Genomic DNA, 18,832 nt, shown 5'->3' on the forward strand with positions numbered 1-18,832 from the left:
AGCTGACCTCCCACCCCAACAGGACCCACCACGAGCAATCAGCGAGGCGAAGGCTAAAACGTCTGCCCCCACACCTACCTGCAACTCAGGCCGTACCTCTCTCCCGGCTCCTCCAACCTCGTGAATCGTTCCCCCAGGAACAGATCCTTCACTACCCTAATCCGCCTCTCTCCCATCTCCGAAACCTCACATCCAACCTCCCCAGCTCGAACCTATGATTCTCCCTAATAGGCATCTCCCACCGACCCCCAGCTTAAAGTGCTGTCTAAACTGCCTCCAGATCTTTAAAGTTGCAACCACCACCGGCCTCACTGAATACTTGCTGGGGCGCATTGGGAGCGGCGCTGTTGCCAACGCCCCGAACCCCAACCTCCTCCACGAGCCCTCATCCATCTTAACTCACTGTGACCCCCCCCCCGGCCAACGAGCCAGCCCTGCATCTTCTCAGCGTTCGCTGCCCAGTAATAGCCCAGTTTGGGAGGCCGAGCCCCCTGCCTGCTGTCTGCAGGACCGCCCTCCTAACCCTCTGGCCACCTCTTTTCCGGCCTCGCCCCACCCAAAAAATAAAGGAGATGACCAACTTGGCCACCTCCTTGAAAATCGATTTGAGAAGAAAGACAGGCAGGCACTGAAATAGGAAGAATAATCGCGGCAGCACATTCATTTTAACTGCCTGCACCCAGCCCGCCAATGATAGAAGGAGGTGTCCCACCTTGCCAAATCAGCCTTCAACGTCCTCACCAAACTAGTATCTTCAGAGCACCGCCCCTCCCCCCGCCCCCCAGCCGAATCTCACACCACCTGCACCCTCCAGTACCTGAAGTGAGTTGCCGCCCTACAAAATGACATCCCCCCCCACCCCCCGTTTGAGACACCACAAATATTCACTCTTACCTAGGATTAATGTATACCTGGGGAACAACTCGAATCTTTGGAGCTGCCCCATTATATACTCCCCACCAACGTACTCGGCTCTGAAATATACAGCAGTAAATCGTCCACGTACAAGGATACCCTATATTCCATCCCTTTCTCACTATCCCCCTTCACAACCCTGAGCTCCTTAGAGTGATGGCCAGTGGCTCTATAGCCAATGCAAACAGCAGGGAGGACATTGGAGAGAGCAAAAACACCAAACTCATATTATTCCTGTGAACACTCTCCATCGGCTCCCTATAAAGCAGTATGCCCATGTCGTATACCTTGGCCCGATCCCAAATCATTCCAAGACCGCCATCAAATAACCGCACTCCACCCAATCAAACGCCTTCTCCGCGTCCAGTACCACCACCACCTTTGTCTTTTACCCATCCGTTGGTGACATGATCACATTTAGCTATCTTCTCACATTCGAGAACAGCTACTTTCCCTTCATGAACCCTGTATGATCTTCTCTTATCACCTTTGGGATGCACCCCTCCAACCATGCCGCCAGCACCATTGCCAGCATTGTGGCATCCACATTTAATAGGGGTATGGGCCAGTGCGACCCACACACCACCAGGTCCTTTTCCTTTTTTAACAGCAGGGAAATCGAAGCCCGATCCAATGTCTGTGGCAAACCCCCCACCTATCTCCTCCTCAAACATTCCTACCATCAGCGGTGTCAACTTATCTTTAACTTCTTATAATATTCCACTGGGAACCCATCCTGCCCCGTCACCTTCCCTGACTGCATCCTCCCGATTGCCTCTCTTACCTGCTGCTCCCCCACCGACCCCTCCGATCCTACCTATCCTCCCCCAACCTCGGATACTCCAACCAGTCCAGGAACTCCCTCATCTCTCACTCCTCTCCTGGCGGTTCCGACCTATAAAACTCCTCAAGAACTTTATTAATCTGCTCCGGGCCACTACTAACTTCCCCGTCCTATCCTGTACCTGGATTATCTCTCACCGCCCACTCTCTCTGGAGCTGGCCGGCCAACATACACCCACCTTCTCTCCATATTCTTAGACTGTTCCCCTCACCCATCTCAAGTGGTGCACTGCCTTCCCTATGGACAGCCAATCAAACCTTGCCTGGAGCTCCTTCCTGGTCAGCATCCCCTGCATACTCCTGTCCACCTTCAACAGCTCCTCTATCAACTTCTGGCACTCCTCCTTCTCCTCCGTGTCCTCGTTAGCCTTAAACAAGATCACCTCCCCCCTCATTAGTGCCTTCAGAGCCTCCCAATCCACCGCCTGCGAAGCGTACTCTGTGCAATTGAATCCCACATATTCCTCAATCGCCCTCCCAATCGTATCACAATAACTTCAGTCCACCAACAACCCCATTCTCCACCCCTGTCTCTGGGCCGCCCCCTTCTCCAGGACCACATCCACCCAATTGCACCCCATGGTCGGAAATCACTATCGCTGAATACTCCGACTTCTTGACTCCAGCCAATATCGACTTCCCCACCACATAATAGTCTATTCTGGAATGCACTTTATATACCGGGGAGAAGAACGAATACTCCCGCTCCCTTGGATGCAGGAACCTCCATCAGTCCACTCCTCCCATCTCTCTCATGAGCCCAATCAGCACCTTCGCGTGCCCCCCGACTGGGTCAGAGCGCGGCTGTGACCTGTCCATCCCCTGCATTTGCACCATATTCCAGTCCTCCCCCTACTATTAACTCATGAGTGTCGGGGATGGCACCCAGCGCCCTTTTCGCAAACCCTACGTCATCCCAGTTGGGGCTGTATACTCTCATCAACACCACCAACCTCCCTGCAATGCCCCCAGATTAGTCACGTACCTCCCCCCTGGACCGCCACCATCTTCTCCATCTGAAACCTCACACTCTTGCCCAACAATACCTCTTTCCCCCCCCCCCCCCCCCCGCCCCCCAAAAACCTTACTATCAAATCCAGATTCGAACACCTGACTCACCCAGCCCTTCCTGAGCCTCACCTGATCTTTCGCCCTCGAAAGACATGCTGTTAGATGAATTGGACATTCTGAATTCTCCCTCTGTATATCTGCACAGGCGCCGGAATGTGGCGACTAGAGGAATTTCACAGTAATTTAATTGCAGTGTTACTGTAAGCCTACTTGTGACAAGATTATTATTAATTATTATTATTTAGGCTCTTTATATGAGCAAACACCCTCGACTTCTTCACCAGTCCCCCCCAATCCCCTCGCGTTCCACGTTACTATTCTGACCAGGGGTGTCTCAACCCCTTCCCCTCCTATCTGCCATCATCATAACACCGGGCCTTGCCCACTGGGCCTGACTTGCCCCGTTCCTTTGTTGCCATCAAACCCCCCCTCCCAAAATCCTCCATCCACTTCCTCTTGAAAATACCTCTGCCAGTATCGATCCCATCCCCCCACCTTTCATACCTCCCAGGCCCATCGAAACCTGTTCGACCAGGTTCTGATGACTACGCTCTCTTTCACCCCCCCCCCCCCCCTCCCGCAATCACACTCCCGTTCACGAACCAATCTTCACTTTGATGTGGAGATGCTAGCGTTGGACTGGGATGAGCACAGTAAGAAGTCTTACAACACCAGGTTAAAGTCCAACGGGTTTGTTTCAAATCACTAGCTTTCGGAGCACCTGAGGAAGGAGCAGTGCTCCGAAAGCTAGTGATTCGAAACAAAACTATTGGACTTTAGCCTGGTGTTCTGAGACTTCTTACAATCTTCGCTTATTAGTGTGGAGGGCCATGCTCAGTCTCTGAAAACAAAAGACAAACAAACAAAACCAGTGCAAAAGAACGTGCCCCAGAAAACTGCAATAGCCCCAAAGTTCACTTACCTACCCGCTGTAACCCATACCACAGGGTAAACTACCCTTCCCCACCAACCAACCAAAAAAACCCAAACTTCCAACCATTCCCATCCCTCATACAAAACAAATCAACATCCTAAAACAACAGACAAGAAATGAAACTATATACAACATTTCGCCCACCTTCCCTCAGTCCAAATCCAGACCCCAGTCCCGTCTCTCATTTTAACCGCAGTCCTTCAGATTTCACGAACGCCTCCACCGCCTCCACTGTCTCAAAGTAGAAGTCCTTTGAGTTGTAGGTCACCCTCAACTTTGCCGGGTAAATCGTGCCGAATCTCACACCATTGCTGTAGTGTGCCGTCTTCACCCAACCAAAGGCCGCCCGCCTCCTTGCCAGCTTCACGGTTAATTCCTGGTATATACGAATACCAACTCCTGCCCACTGCACCTCGCGCCTTTGTTTTGCCCAACTCAGGACTTTCTCCTTGACATGTAATTTGTGAAAATAAATTATGACCACCCTTGGCGGCTCAATTGTCTTTGGCTTGGGCCTGAGCGACCGATGAGTCCGATCCAGTTCATACCGGGGAGGTTCCTTCCCCCTCCCTCAGCAACTCCGCCAACATCCTCGTGAAGTGCTCAGTCGGCCTCGGGCCCTCCACCCCCTCGGGCAAACTCACAATTCTTAAATTCTGCCACCTCGACATGTTCACCAGGTCCTCCACCTTGGCTCTCAGTCCTTTGTTGGCCTCCACCACCCTCCACAGCTCCTCACCCATCAAGGTGAGCTCGTCGCTGAGTTGCGATAGAGCTTCCTCCATCCCCTTCGACCTCTTTGCTCACGCGCGTACCTTGGCCGATGTCTCCAACACCGCCGCCTTCACCGGGACTATCGCCACCTCCTTCATCGCTGCCATCATCTCTTTCCGCATCACCTCCATATGCCTGGCAAACTGCTTTACAAACTCCCGAGCCAACACCTCGGTCATCTCCATTGTGAAGGGCGCGGCCAGACCCAGCCTCCGCCATCTTTCCTGCAGCCGGGCTGACCCTTCCGCTTGACGGCGAACCTTCGCTCACCCCCTTCCTCCCGACGGCTTTTTACTGCCGAGGGATCTTCATGCTGCGGAACAAGCTGAGGGAAGCTTGTGGCATAAATAGCTGAGTGTGTTAGAAATGCCCCTGACGTCTGAGGGCTATACCTGGCATCCAGATTAGCATCGAGTATTTTGACCCCACATTAATGCCTCAGTGATCCGCTGAAGATAGAGCGCGGGAATTGTGCGCATTCAGCAGGGCCTCATGGCCATTCCGGAGAGTGGCATGTCCGTGGGTTGCCCTGGGAGATTGAAGTCGCCCAGGGAGATGTCCACTATTCTTAAGCCTGTTGGATGGGTTGGTTGTCCCTGGAATGCAGAAAGGGCAGCTAGTACATACACACTTCAGGGAATTTTTGGTAATCCACAACCTGGGCCACTTTGAAAATCCTGAGCAAAACTACAGGGAGTGACCTTTATGAGCCCTATTTGAGTCCCAGCTCCCCACTGATCAGTTAATGAATGCAGTCTTTGGTGTATTGTGGGCCAGGGGTGTGTTGCATAGCTTCAATTCTCAGGCTGTGCTGCATTGGCTGGCATTTAACAACTTGCTAGGGAAGCATCCACCAAACTTCCTTCTGCTAATCTAGTGATTCCTGTTGGACAGTTTACATAGGAATTTTGGTCGTTGCATGATGAAATAATGAAGTTGTCAATTGACGGTGGAACAGTGGTTAGCACTGCTGCCTTACAGCTCCAGGGTCCCGGGTTCAATTCGGCCTTGTGTGACTGTGTGGAGTTTGCACTTTCTCCCCGTGCCTGCGTGGGTTCCCTCCGGGTGCTCTGGTTTCCTCCCACAATCCAATGATGCGCAGGTTAGGTGGATTGGGCATGCTAAATTGCCCCTCAGTATCCAAAAGGTTCGGTGGGGCTACGGGCTTAGGATGGAAGTGTGGGCTCAAGTAAGGTGCTGTCTCCAAGGGCCGTGCAGATTCGATCGGCCGAATGGCCTCCTGCAGTGTAAATTCTAAGATTCTATGATATGATTCGAACAACCAAGCTCGATAGCCGAGAATAGACCCCAGATATGAGGTGAGAAAAATCCCAGTGAAGAGAGTGTTGGAAATCACACGCCCAAAGTGACTTGTCCTGTCTGCATACGGTTGAGCTGTGACACCACCATTAGTCTTTGCTAATGAGGCGCTCGTGTGGATGGATGCTCGAGTGAGGTACGTGTGGTATTGAGATCAGCACCAGTTATCACCTGCAGGAGAACAGGAAGAATTTTGAAATGCATCGTAGCAATCTCTCCCAAATCAAAGTGAGATAGTCTTGTGAATTTTTCAATTCCCCCAGGCTACTCCTCGTACTGGGAGCAAATTACAAATTGCTGAAGTAGTGTCTGGTCTGAGTGTGGGAGAGTGGGCCTCGCCCTTTTTATGGTTAACGAATCTTCCATTGTGGTGCTGTCCTCTGCCAGGCCTGTATGCTGATGCTGGAGTACGACAGATCCAAGAATTTTTTGCTGAGGGCACAGAAACTGGAGCCATTCAACCCTGATGTGAACAGCGCCCTAGTGAAGCTGGACAGGTGAGCAGAGACTGAACGCTCAGAATTGGAGAATCCCAATAGTGCAGAAGGAGGCCGTTCGGCCTATCGGGTCTGCACTGACCGCCTGAAAGAGCACCCCACCTAGCCACACGCCCCCCCCCCCCCACCCTATTCCCGTAACCCCTCCTAACCGTTGGACACTTAAGGAGCACTTTCCTGTGGCCAATCCACCTAACCTGCACATATTTTGACTGTGGGAGGAAACCAGAGCACCCGGAGGAAACCCAGGCAGACACGGGGAGAACGTGCAAACTCCGCACAGACAGTGGCCCAAGCCGGGAATCGAACCTGGGACCCTGGCACAGTGAGACAGCAGTGCTAACCACTGTGGAATCTGTGAGTGATAATTCACCTGCTGACTTGTGTTATGGGAAAAGTAATTTGCAGGTTTGAAATAAAGGGATGTGGTTAGGCTATTTTCTGAATGCTCTGGGTGAGAGAGTCTCACTTTCCAGGATTGTGTGTTGGAAAACTTTTCTGCATATAGTTAACCGTTACGTCAGGAAGACACAACTGGAAAATGGCCTCAATAATTAGTGATCATTCTTTATACTCTCAGAAAACTGATTAATTCCATTGTTGTAATAAGAGCATTGCCGTGGCAATAAGATGATCTCCCAGTAAGCTTCTGGTTTCCCGATTGGGTTCAGATATGCTGGGACTGAGGGACAGTCAGTGTCTCCAGTGCAGTATCTCGGGGTTAATTCACAGACAGTTCAACGTTTGATTGGACACATATCGATTTTCTATATAAAAATGTGAATGCCAGGGGCCCGGAGCATCAGAACCTTTCTGATTCCATTCAATGGAAATTGCTTCTATGTTTTAAAAGTTGATGCGCTGGAGGAACCAGCACCTGGTGAGACCTTGCAGAATGCTAATATTAAAGCACTGGGCATAGTTCAGTGATGGTGATATTAAATTAGAGTATCGATGGAGTGATGTGTAATTTATTCTTGCAGTACTCCAATTCTGACACTGGATGGTGTTGGTGGGCTTTGGCATAATGGGTGATAATATAAAGGGTGGAAGGTGCATGCTGTGCGTAGTAATTCTGTTCACGCTCCTGTTTAAAGACTTGTTTGAGAAACTCAAATTATCGATGATTCCATAAGAGTGCCAGGATAATTGTGGTTTGGTTTGGGCATGGGTATCGTGCTGTGATTGTCGCAATCTGTTCTGGGTCCTTCATTGCTACAACTGGAGAGTGGAGACTCTGAAACTACAAGGCTAGCCACCCTGTTCACGTCATCGGGTAACGTCATGGTAACGTTAGTTTCTTAAAAATAATGTGGGAATGGGCCTGCGATAATGGGGATGGGAATTGGCCTGCGATTATGGGAATGGGTCCGCGATAGTGGGAATGGGAATTGGCCTGCAATTATGGGAATGGGCCCGCGATAGTGGGAATGGGAATTGGCCTGCAATTATGGGAATGGGCCCGCGATAGTGGGAATGGGAATTGGCCTGCGATTATGGGAATGGGCCCGCGATAGTGGGAATGGGAATTGGCCTGCGATTATGGGAATGGGCCCGCGATAGTGGGAATGGAAACGGCTTGGCAATAATGGGAGCAGGCCGCCGATTATGGGAATGGGCTTGCAATAATGGGAATGAGCCAGCGATTATGCGAATTGGCCGGCAATTGTGGGACTGGGACAGGCCTGCAAGTGTGGGAATGGACCTGTTATTGTGGGAATAGACTTGCGATTGTGGGAATGGGCTGGCGACAATGGGGTTGCACCGGTGATTGTGCTGGCGATTGTAGGAATTGACCTCTGATAATCGGAATGAGCCCGTGATTATTGAAATGGGCCAGTGATGATGGGAATGGGGCCAAGGTAATGGAAATGGGCCACCGGTTGTGGGAATGGGCAGAGGCCAGTGATGTGGGAATGGGAATCAAGCTGTGATTGTGGAAATAGGAATGCGGTTGTGGGAATGGGCCTGTTTGTGCGGATGGGCATGGGACCGCGATTGTGGGAATGGGCTCTGATTGCGGGGAAGAGAATGAGCCCAGGATTTTGGGAATATAGGAATGGGCATGTTATTGTTTTGGTGAGGCTGAAGCCTAACGTGAGGGGGAATGTTCCATAAATGGTGCACAGAAGTGTGTAATTTACAGCTGATAAATCACTCTCTTTTTGGTTTCCCTCCCACTAGCTGCTATCGAGAGTGGAACTTGAAGGAGAAGGAAATGTGTAGCAAGATGTTTGCTGCCTGGGAACCGGCGGCAGTGAAGGACTAAGGTGAGTTGCTTCCTTTCCGACTGTGAGTCGAGCTTCGGGCAGGCACTGTGCTGCTTCTTCAGGGAGGCATTGAGGTGTTATTAACCTGCCTCTGCTAGGGAACTGTTTTATTGTCGGTTTTCCAGATGCTGAGTGTTGAAGTTTTACACTCATTTGCAACGTGTGGGTTACAGGACGTGAGTAATCTGAGATATGATGTGTGGAGTGCTTCAGAGGAGCGGGAGGCTCTGAATCTGATTGCTAAAGCTCCCCATCACTGGGATTTTTCTCCCGGCCTGGCTCTGTTGCAGCATAAATTGATCAGGATTGATCGATGGTGAACAAGACACTCTTTGGCCTTTTGACCAGTAATTCCTAGGATGATTTTGGATGTTAATGGGCAATTTGACAATGAAGGCCTCGCAGTCTATCCTTTCCTGACACCTGCTTGCATTTTGCAACACAATTGCTGGACAGCAATTGGTGCAGGAAGGGATGTAGCTTCTGGGTCTCTGCCTTTCTTACTCCGGCTGATAGCGCCAGTGCTGCCCTTAATGCCATCCCAGGATTTCTGGGGTAATTTGAAATATTGGCTGTGATGCCAGCCAATGACTGCCTGATTTGTGTGTTAAGTGTAATTGTACACAGCTCTGTGATCATGAATGGAAAAGAGATCAAACTTGAATATTAGTAATTTTTTGTGTCTACATGAGTGATACTGATGTTGAAAACTCTCCAGTAAAGATGTCTGCTGTGCTTAATCTTGTTCCGCTAGGTTCTTCAGAGAAACTCCTCTTGTTAATATGAAGATTCAAATGCACACCCTAGCAATTGAGATGTAAAACATGTAGATAGCTATCTGTCAATATATAACTGGTGGGTAAAGGGCTGTCACTATGTACAGTCTGGTGGGTACCGGCTGTCATTATATCTGTGTACAGTCTGGTGGGTACAGAGCTGTCATATCTGTGTACAGTCTGGTGGGTACAGGGCTGTCATATCTGTGTACAGTCTGGTGGGTACAGAGCTGTCATATCTGTGTACAGTCTGGTGGGTACAGAGCTGTCATATCTGTGTACAGTCTGGTGGGTACAGAGCTGTCATATCTGTGTACAGTTTGGTGGGTACAGAGCTGTCACTGTGTACAGAGCTGTCATATCTGTGTACAGTTTGGTGGGTACAGAGCTGTCATATCTGTGTACAGTTTGGTGGGTACAGGGCTGTCACTATGTACAGTTTGGTGGGTACAGAGCTGTCACTATGTACAGAGCTGTCATATCTGTGTACAGTTTGGTGGGTACAGAGCTGTTATATCTGTGTACAGTTTGGTGGGTACAGAGCTGTCATATCTGTGTACAGTTTGGTGGGTACAGGGCTGTCACTATGTACAGTTTGGTGGGTACAGAGCTGTCATATCTGTGTACAGTTTGGTGGGTACAGGGCTGTCACTGTGTACAGTCTGGTGGGTACAGAGCTGTCATATCTGTGTACAGTTTGGTGGGTACAGAGCTGTTATATCTGTGTACAGTTTGGTGGGTACAGGGCTGTCACTGTGTACAGTCTGGTGGGTACAGAGCTGTTATATCTGTGTACAGTTTGGTGGGTACAGGGCTGTCACTGTGTACAGTCTGGTGGGTACAGAGCTGTTATATCTGTGTACAGTTTGGTGGGTACAGGGCTGTCACTGTGTACAGTTTGGTGGGTACAGAGCTGTTATATCTGTGTACAGTTTGGTGGGTACAGGGCTGTCACTGTGTACAGTCTGGTGGGTACAGAGCTGTCATATCTGTGTACAGTTTGGTGGGTACAGAGCTGTCATATCTGTGTACAGTTTGGTGGGTACAGAGCTGTCATATCTGTGTACAGTCTGGTGGGTACAGAGCTGTCATATCTGTGTACAGTTTGGTGGGTACAGAGCTGTCATATCTGTGTACAGTTTGGTGGGTACAGGGCTGTCATATCTGTGTACAGTTTGGTGGGTACAGAGCTGTCATATCTGTGTACAGTTTGGTGGGTACAGAGCTGTCATATCTGTGTACAGTTTGGTGGGTACAGGGCTGTCATATCTGTGTACAGTTTGGTGGGTACAGAGCTGTCATATCTGTGTACAGTTTGGTGGGTACAGAGCTGTCATATCTGTGTACAGTTTGGTGGGTACAGGGCTGTCATATCTGTGTACAGTTTGGTGGGTACAGAGCTGTCATATCTGTGTACAGTTTGGTGGGTACAGAGCTGTCATATCTGTGTACAGTTTAGTGGGTACAGGGCTGTCACTATGTACAGTTTGGTGGGTACAGAGCTGTCATATCTGTGTACAGTTTGGTGGGTACAGAGCTGTCATATCTGTGTACAGTTTGGTGGGTACAGAGCTGTCATATCTGTGTACAGTTTGGTGGGTACAGAGCTGTTATATCTGTGTACAGTTTGGTGGGTACAGGGCTGTCATATCTGTGTACAGTCTGGTGGGTACAGGGCTGTCATATCTGTGTACAGTTTGGTGGGTACAGAGCTGTCATATCTGTGTACAGTTTGGTGGGTACAGGGCTGTCATATCTGTGTACAGTTTGGTGGGTACAGAGCTGTCATATCTGTGTACAGTTTGGTGGGTACAGGGCTGTCACTATGTACAGTCTGGTGGGTACAGGGCTGTCACTGTGTACAGTCTGGTGGGTACAGAGCTGTCGTATCTGTGTACAGTTTGGTGGGTACAGGGCTGTCACTGTGTACAGTCTGGTGGGTACAGAGCTGTTATATCTGTGTACAGTCTGGTGGGTACAGGGCTGTCATATCTGTGTACAGTTTGGTGGGTACAGAGCTGTCATATCTGTGTACAGTCTGGTGGGTACAGGGCTGTCATATCTGTGTACAGTTTGGTGGGTGCAGGGCTGTCACTATGTACAGTCTGGTGGGTACAGAGCTGTCATATCTGTGTACAGTTTGGTGGGTACAGGGCTGTCATATCTGTGTACAGTCTGGTGGGTACAGGGCTGTCATATCTGTGTACAGTTTGGTGGGTGCAGGGCTGTCACTATGTACAGTCTGGTGGGTACAGAGCTGTCATATCTGTGTACAGTTTGGTGGGTACAGAGCTGTCATATCTGTGTACAGTCTGGTGGGTGCAGAGCTGTCATATCTGTGTACAGTCTGGTGGGTACAGGGCTGTCATATCTGTGTACAGTTTGGTGGGTGCAGGGCTGTCACTATGTACAGTCTGGTGGGTACAGAGCTGTCATATCTGTGTACAGTTTGGTGGGTACAGAGCTCTCATATCTGTGTACAGTCTGGTGGGTACAGAGCTGTCATATCTGTGTACAGTTTGGTGGGTACAGAGCTGTCATATCTGTGTACAGTTTAGTGGGTACAGGGCTGTCACTATGTACAGTTTGGTGGGTACAGAGCTGTCATATCTGTGTACAGTTTGGTGGGTACAGAGCTGTCATATCTGTGTACAGTTTGGTGGGTACAGGGCTGTCATATCTGTGTACAGTCTGGTGGGTACAGGGCTGTCATATCTGTGTACAGTTTGGTGGGTACAGAGCTGTCATATCTGTGTACAGTTTGGTGGGTACAGGGCTGTCATATCTGTGTACAGTTTGGTGGGTACAGGGCTGTCACTGTGTACAGTCTGGTGGGTACAGGGCTGTCGTATCTGTGTACAGTTTGGTGGGTACAGAGCTGTCGTATCTGTGTACAGTTTGGTGGGTACAGGGCTGTCACTGTGTACAGTCTGGTGGGTACAGAGCTGTTATATCTGTGTACAGTCTGGTGGGTACAGGGCTGTCACTGTGTACAGTCTGGTGGGTACAGAGCTGTTATATCTGTGTACAGTCTGGTGGGTACAGAGCTGTCGTATCTGTGTACAGTTTGGTGGGTACAGGGCTGTCACTGTGTACAGTCTGGTGGGTACAGAGCTGTTATATCTGTGTACAGTCTGGTGGGTACAGAGCTGTCGTATCTGTGTACAGTTTGGTGGGTACAGAGCTGTCGTATCTGTGTACAGTTTGGTGGGTACAGGGCTGTCACTGTGTACAGTCTGGTGGGTACAGAGCTGTTATATCTGTGTACAGTCTGGTGGGTACAGAGCTGTCGTATCTGTGTACAGTTTGGTGGGTACAGGGCTGTCACTGTGTACAGTCTGGTGGGTACAGAGCTGTTATATCTGTGTACAGTCTGGTGGGTACAGGGCTGTCATATCTGTGTACAGTTTGGTGGGTACAGAGCTGTCATATCTGTGTACAGTCTGGTGGGTACAGGGCTGTCATATCTGTGTACAGTTTGGTGGGTGCAGGGCTGTCACTATGTACAGTCTGGTGGGTACAGAGCTGTCATATCTGTGTACAGTTTGGTGGGTACAGAGCTGTCATATCTGTGTACAGTTTGGTGGGTACAGAGCTGTCATATCTGTGTACAGTCTGGTGGGTACAGGGCTGTCATATCTGTGTACAGTTTGGTGGGTGCAGGGCTGTCACTATGTACAGTCTGGTGGGTACAGAGCTGTCATATCTGTGTACAGTTTGGTGGGTACAGAGCTGTCATATCTGTGTACAGTCTGGTGGGTGCAGAGCTGTCATATCTGTGTACAGTCTGGTGGGTACAGGGCTGTCATATCTGTGTACAGTTTGGTGGGTACAGAGCTGTCATATCTGTGTACAGTCTGGTGGGTGCAGAGCTGTCATATCTGTGTACAGTCTGGTGGGTACAGGGCTGTCATATCTGTGTACAGTTTGGTGGGTGCAGGGCTGTCACTATGTACAGTCTGGTGGGTACAGAGCTGTCATATCTGTGTACAGTCTGGTGGGTACAGAGCTGTCATATCTGTGTACAGTTTGGTGGGTACAGAGCTGTCATATCTGTGTACAGTTTGGTGGGTACAGAGCTGTCATATCTGTGTACAGTTTAGTGGGTACAGGGCTGTCACTATGTACAGTTTGGTGGGTACAGAGCTGTCATATCTGTGTACAGTTTGGTGGGTACAGAGCTGTCATATCTGTGTACAGTTTGGTGGGTACAGGGCTGTCATATCTGTGTACAGTCTGGTGGGTACAGGGCTGTCATATCTGTGTACAGTTTGGTGGGTACAGAGCTGTCGTATCTGTGTACAGTCTGGTGGGTACAGAGCTGTCATATCTGTGTACAGTTTGGTGGGTACAGGGCTGTCACTATGTACAGTCTGGTGGGTACAGGGCTGTCACTGTGTACAGTCTGGTGGGTACAGGGCTGTCGTATCTGTGTACAGTTTGGTGGGTACAGGGCTGTCATATCTGTGTACAGTTTGGTGGGTACAGAGCTGTCGTATCTGTGTACAGTTTGGTGGGTACAGAGCTGTCGTATCTGTGTACAGTTTGGTGGGTACAGGGCTGTCACTGTGTACAGTCTGGTGGGTACAGAGCTGTTATATCTGTGTACAGTCTGGTGGGTACAGGGCTGTCATATCTGTGTACAGTTTGGTGGGTACAGGGCTGTCACTGTGTACAGTCTGGTGGGTACAGAGCTGTTATATCTGTGTACAGTCTGGTGGGTACAGAGCTGTCGTATCTGTGTACAGTTTGGTGGGTACAGGGCTGTCACTGTGTACAGTCTGGTGGGTACAGAGCTGTTATATCTGTGTACAGTCTGGTGGGTACAGGGCTGTCATATCTGTGTACAGTTTGGTGGGTACAGAGCTGTCATATCTGTGTACAGTCTGGTGGGTACAGGGCTGTCATATCTGTGTACAGTTTGGTGGGTGCAGGGCTGTCACTATGTACAGTCTGGTGGGTACAGAGCTGTCATATCTGTGTACAGTTTGGTGGGTACAGAGCTGTCATATCTGTGTACAGTTTGGTGGGTACAGAGCTGTCATATCTGTGTACAGTCTGGTGGGTACAGGGCTGTCATATCTGTGTACAGTTTGGTGGGTGCAGGGCTGTCACTATGTACAGTCTGGTGGGTACAGAGCTGTCATATCTGTGTACAGTTTGGTGGGTACAGAGCTGTCATATCTGTGTACAGTCTGGTGGGTGCAGAGCTGTCATATCTGTGTACAGTCTGGTGGGTACAGGGCTGTCATATCTGTGTACAGTCTGGTGGGTACAGAGCTGTCACTATGTACAGAGCTGTCATATCTGTGTACAGTTTGGTGGGTACAGGGCTGTCCCTATGTACAGAGCTGTCATATCTGTGTACAGTTTGGTGGGTACAGGGCTGTCACTATGTACAGAGCTGTCATATCTGTGTACAGTTTGGTGGGTACAGGGCTGTCCCTATGTACAGAGCTGTCATATCTGTGTACAGTTTGGTGGGTACAGAGCTGTCATATCTGTGTACAGTCTGGTGGGTACAGAGCTGTCATATCTGTGTACAGTCTGGTGGGTACAGAGCTGTCGTATCTGTGTACAGTTTGGTGGGTACAGAGCTGTCGTATCTGTGTACAGTTTGGTGGGTACAGAGCTGTCATATCTGTGTACAGTCTGGTGGGTACAGAGCTGTCATATCTGTGTACAGTCTGGTGGGTACAGAGCTGTCGTATCTGTGTACAGTTTGGTGGGTACAGAGCTGTCATATCTGTGTACAGTTTGGTGGGTACAGAGCTGTCATATCTGTGTACAGTTTGGTGGGTACAGAGCTGTCATATCTGTGTACAGTCTGGTGGGTACAGAGCTGTCATATCTGTGTACAGTCTGGTGGGTACAGAGCTGTCATATCTGTGTACAGTTTGGTGGGTACAGAGCTGTCATATCTGTGTACAGTCTGGTGGGTACAGAGCTGTCATATCTGTGTACAGTCTGGTGGGTACAGAGCTGTCGTATCTGTGTACAGTTTGGTGGGTACAGAGCTGTCATATCTGTGTACAGTTTGGTGGGTACAGAGCTGTCATATCTGTGTACAGTTTGGTGGGTACAGAGCTGTCATATCTGTGTACAGTCTGGTGGGTACAGAGCTGTCATATCTGTGTACAGTTTGGTGGGTACAGAGCTGTCGTATCTGTGTACAGTCTGGTGGGTACAGAGCTGTCATATCTGTGTACAGTTTGGTGGGTACAGGGCTGTCACTATGTACAGTTTGGTGGGTACAGGGCTGTCACTGTGTACAGTTTGGTGGGTGCAGGGCTGTCACTGTGTACAGTCTGGTGGGTACAGGGCTGTCACTGTGTACAGTCTGGTGGGTACAGAGCTGTCATATCTGTGTACAGTTTGGTGGGTACAGGGCTGTCACTGTGTACAGTCTGGTGGGTACAGGGCTGTCACTGTGTACAGTCTGGTGGGTACAGGGCTGTCACTGTGTACAGTCTGGTGGGTACAGAGCTGTCGTATCTGTGTACAGTTTGGTGGGTACAGAGCTGTCATATCTGTGTACAGTCTGGTGGGTACAGAGCTGTCATATCTGTGTACAGTCTGGTGGGTACAGGGCTGTCATATCTGTGTACAGTTTGGTGGGTACAGAGCTGTCATATCTGTGTACAGTTTGGTGGGTACAGGGCTGTCGTATCTGTGTACAGTTTGGTGGGTACAGGGCTGTCGTATCTGTGTACAGTCTGGTGGGTACAGAGCTGTCATATCTGTGTACAGTCTGGTGGGTACAGAGCTGTCATATCTGTGTACAGTCTGGTGGGTACAGGGCTGTCGTATCTGTGTACAGTTTGGTGGGTACAGGGCTGTCGTATCTGTGTACAGTCTGGTGGGTACAGAGCTGTCATATCTGTGTACAGTTTGGTGGGTACAGAGCTGTCATATCTGTGTACAGTCTGGTGGGTACAGAGCTGTCATATCTGTGTACAGTTTGGTGGGTACAGAGCTGTCATATCTGTGTACAGTTTGGTGGGTACAGGGCTGTCATATCTGTGTACAGTCTGGTGGGTACAGAGCTGTCATATCTGTGTACAGTCTGGTGGGTACAGAGCTGTCATATCTGTGTACAGTTTGGTGGGTACAGGGCTGTCACTATGTACAGTCTGGTGGGTACAGAGCTGTCATATCTGTGTACAGTTTGGTGGGTACAGGGCTGTCACTGTGTACAGTCTGGTGGGTACAGAGCTGTCATATCTGTGTACAGTTTGGTGGGTACAGAGCTGTCATATCTGTGTACAGTTTGGTGGGTACAGGGCTGTCACTGTGTACAGTCTGGTGGGTACAGAGCTGTCATATCTGTGTACAGTTTGGTGGGTACAGGGCTGTCACTGTGTACAGTCTGGTGGGTACAGAGCTGTCATATCTGTGTACAGTTTGGTGGGTACAGGGCTGTCACTGTGTACAGTCTGGTGGGTACAGGGCTGTCATATCTGTGTACAGTCTGGTGGGTACAGGGCTGTCATATCTGTGTACAGTTTGGTGGGTACAGAGCTGTCACTGTGTACAGTTTGGTGGGTACAGAGCTGTCATATCTGTGTACAGTTTGGTGGGTACAGGGCTGTCATATCTGTGTACAGTTTGGTGGGTACAGGGCTGTCATATCTGTGTACAGTTTGGTGGGTACAGGGCTGTCGTATCTGTGTACAGTCTGGTGGGTACAGAGCTGTCATATCTGTGTACAGTTTGGTGGGTACAGGGCTGTCGTATCTGTGTACAGTCTGGTGGGTACAGAGCTGTCATATCTGTGTACAGTTTGGTGGGTACAGAGCTGTCATATCTGTGTACAGTCTGGTGGGTACAGAGCTGTCATATCTGTGTACAGTTTGGTGGGTACAGAGCTGTCATATCTGTGTACAGTTTGGTGGGTACAGGGCTGTCATATCTGTGTACAGTCTGGTGGGTACAGAGCTGTCATATCTGTGTACAGTCTGGTGGGTACAGAGCTGTCATATCTGTGTACAGTTTGGTGGGTACAGGGCTGTCACTATGTACAGTCTGGTGGGTACAGAGCTGTCATATCTGTGTACAGTTTGGTGGGTACAGGGCTGTCACTGTGTACAGTCTGGTGGGTACAGAGCTGTCATATCTGTGTACAGTTTGGTGGGTACAGAGCTGTCATATCTGTGTACAGTTTGGTGGGTACAGGGCTGTCACTGTGTACAGTCTGGTGGGTACAGAGCTGTCATATCTGTGTACAGTTTGGTGGGTACAGGGCTGTCACTGTGTACAGTCTGGTGGGTACAGAGCTGTCATATCTGTGTACAGTTTGGTGGGTACAGGGCTGTCACTGTGTACAGTCTGGTGGGTACAGGGCTGTCATATCTGTGTACAGTCTGGTGGGTACAGGGCTGTCATATCTGTGTACAGTTTGGTGGGTACAGAGCTGTCACTGTGTACAGTTTGGTGGGTACAGAGCTGTCATATCTGTGTACAGTTTGGTGGGTACAGGGCTGTCATATCTGTGTACAGTTTGGTGGGTACAGGGCTGTCATATCTGTGTACAGTTTGGTGGGTACAGGGCTGTCACTGTGTCTGCTGCGGTCACAAGTTTGGAAGGTGTTACGGAAGAAGGCCTGGTGAATGGCTGCAACGTATCTTGCAGCTGGTACATGCGGCTGCCACTGTACATCGGTAGTGAATGTTTAAGATGGCGGATGGGGTGCTGATCAAGGGGGCTGCTTTGTCCTGGGTGGTGGCGAGCTTCTTGAGTGTGGTTGGGAGTTGCACTCATCCAGGCAAATGGGGAGTATCCCATCGCACACCTGACTGTCAACTATGGTGTTGCTTTGGGTAGTCCAATTCAACAGATGTTAATCACAGCAGCACGGTGGCACAATGGCTAACACTGCTGCCTCTCGGCGCCAGGCACCCGGGTTCGATTCCAACCTCGGGTGACTCTTTGATTTTGCACCTTCTCCCTGTATCTACTCCGGGTGTTCCACTTTCCTCCCGCAGTCCATACCTGTGCAGGTTAGGTGGATTGGTCATGCTAAATTGCCCCTTCGTGTCCGAAGCTTAGATGAGGGTACGGTGTGAGGCCAAGGAGTGGGCCGATGTGGGGTAGTATTTTGAAGGGTCGGTGCAGATTCGATGGGATGTTATTTGCTACTTGTCTGCCCAAGCCTGAATGAAGCTGAACATTGGGATAGTCAGAATGTAGCCCTGTTCCTGACCTAACAGCAGAGGAAAGGTCATTGATCAGATGGTTGCAGATGTTTCCTTTATATTATACCCTCCCATAGAAGGAAAAATTGATCTGATTCCCCCTCTCCTTTGAAGTGTAATGCAAAACTGTACCACTGGTTGATTATCGAGGTGAATCAGGTGATATCGGGTCCCAGACCGATTCCACCCATATTGTTACCCACTCACTCCTGCAGACATATCCATCTAGTCATGAAC

At 49.8% G+C, this 18,832-nt stretch overlaps 1 protein-coding gene across 4 annotated transcripts in view; it reads left to right on the forward strand.

The window, feature by feature from the left end:
* Positions 1–18,832, forward strand: part of fkbp6 (FKBP prolyl isomerase 6) — a 97,043-nt gene that overhangs the window by 44,912 nt on the left and 33,299 nt on the right. Inside the window, exons 8-9 of one of the 4 annotated variants that reach the window (XM_038814964.1) lie at positions 6,245–6,354; positions 8,539–8,623. The exons of 2 other annotated variants lie outside the window; for them this stretch is intronic. In XM_038814964.1, coding sequence (XP_038670892.1) covers positions 6,245–6,354; positions 8,539–8,623 — 195 coding nt within the window. Of the gene's footprint in view, positions 1–6,244; positions 6,355–8,538; positions 8,624–18,832 lie in introns of those variants that run through there. One more of the 4 variants, XM_038814965.1, reaches the window with a different exon arrangement.

Source organism: Scyliorhinus canicula, chromosome 12 (genome assembly GCF_902713615.1).
Source record: "Scyliorhinus canicula chromosome 12, sScyCan1.1, whole genome shotgun sequence".
NCBI lineage: Eukaryota > Metazoa > Chordata > Chondrichthyes > Carcharhiniformes > Scyliorhinidae > Scyliorhinus > Scyliorhinus canicula.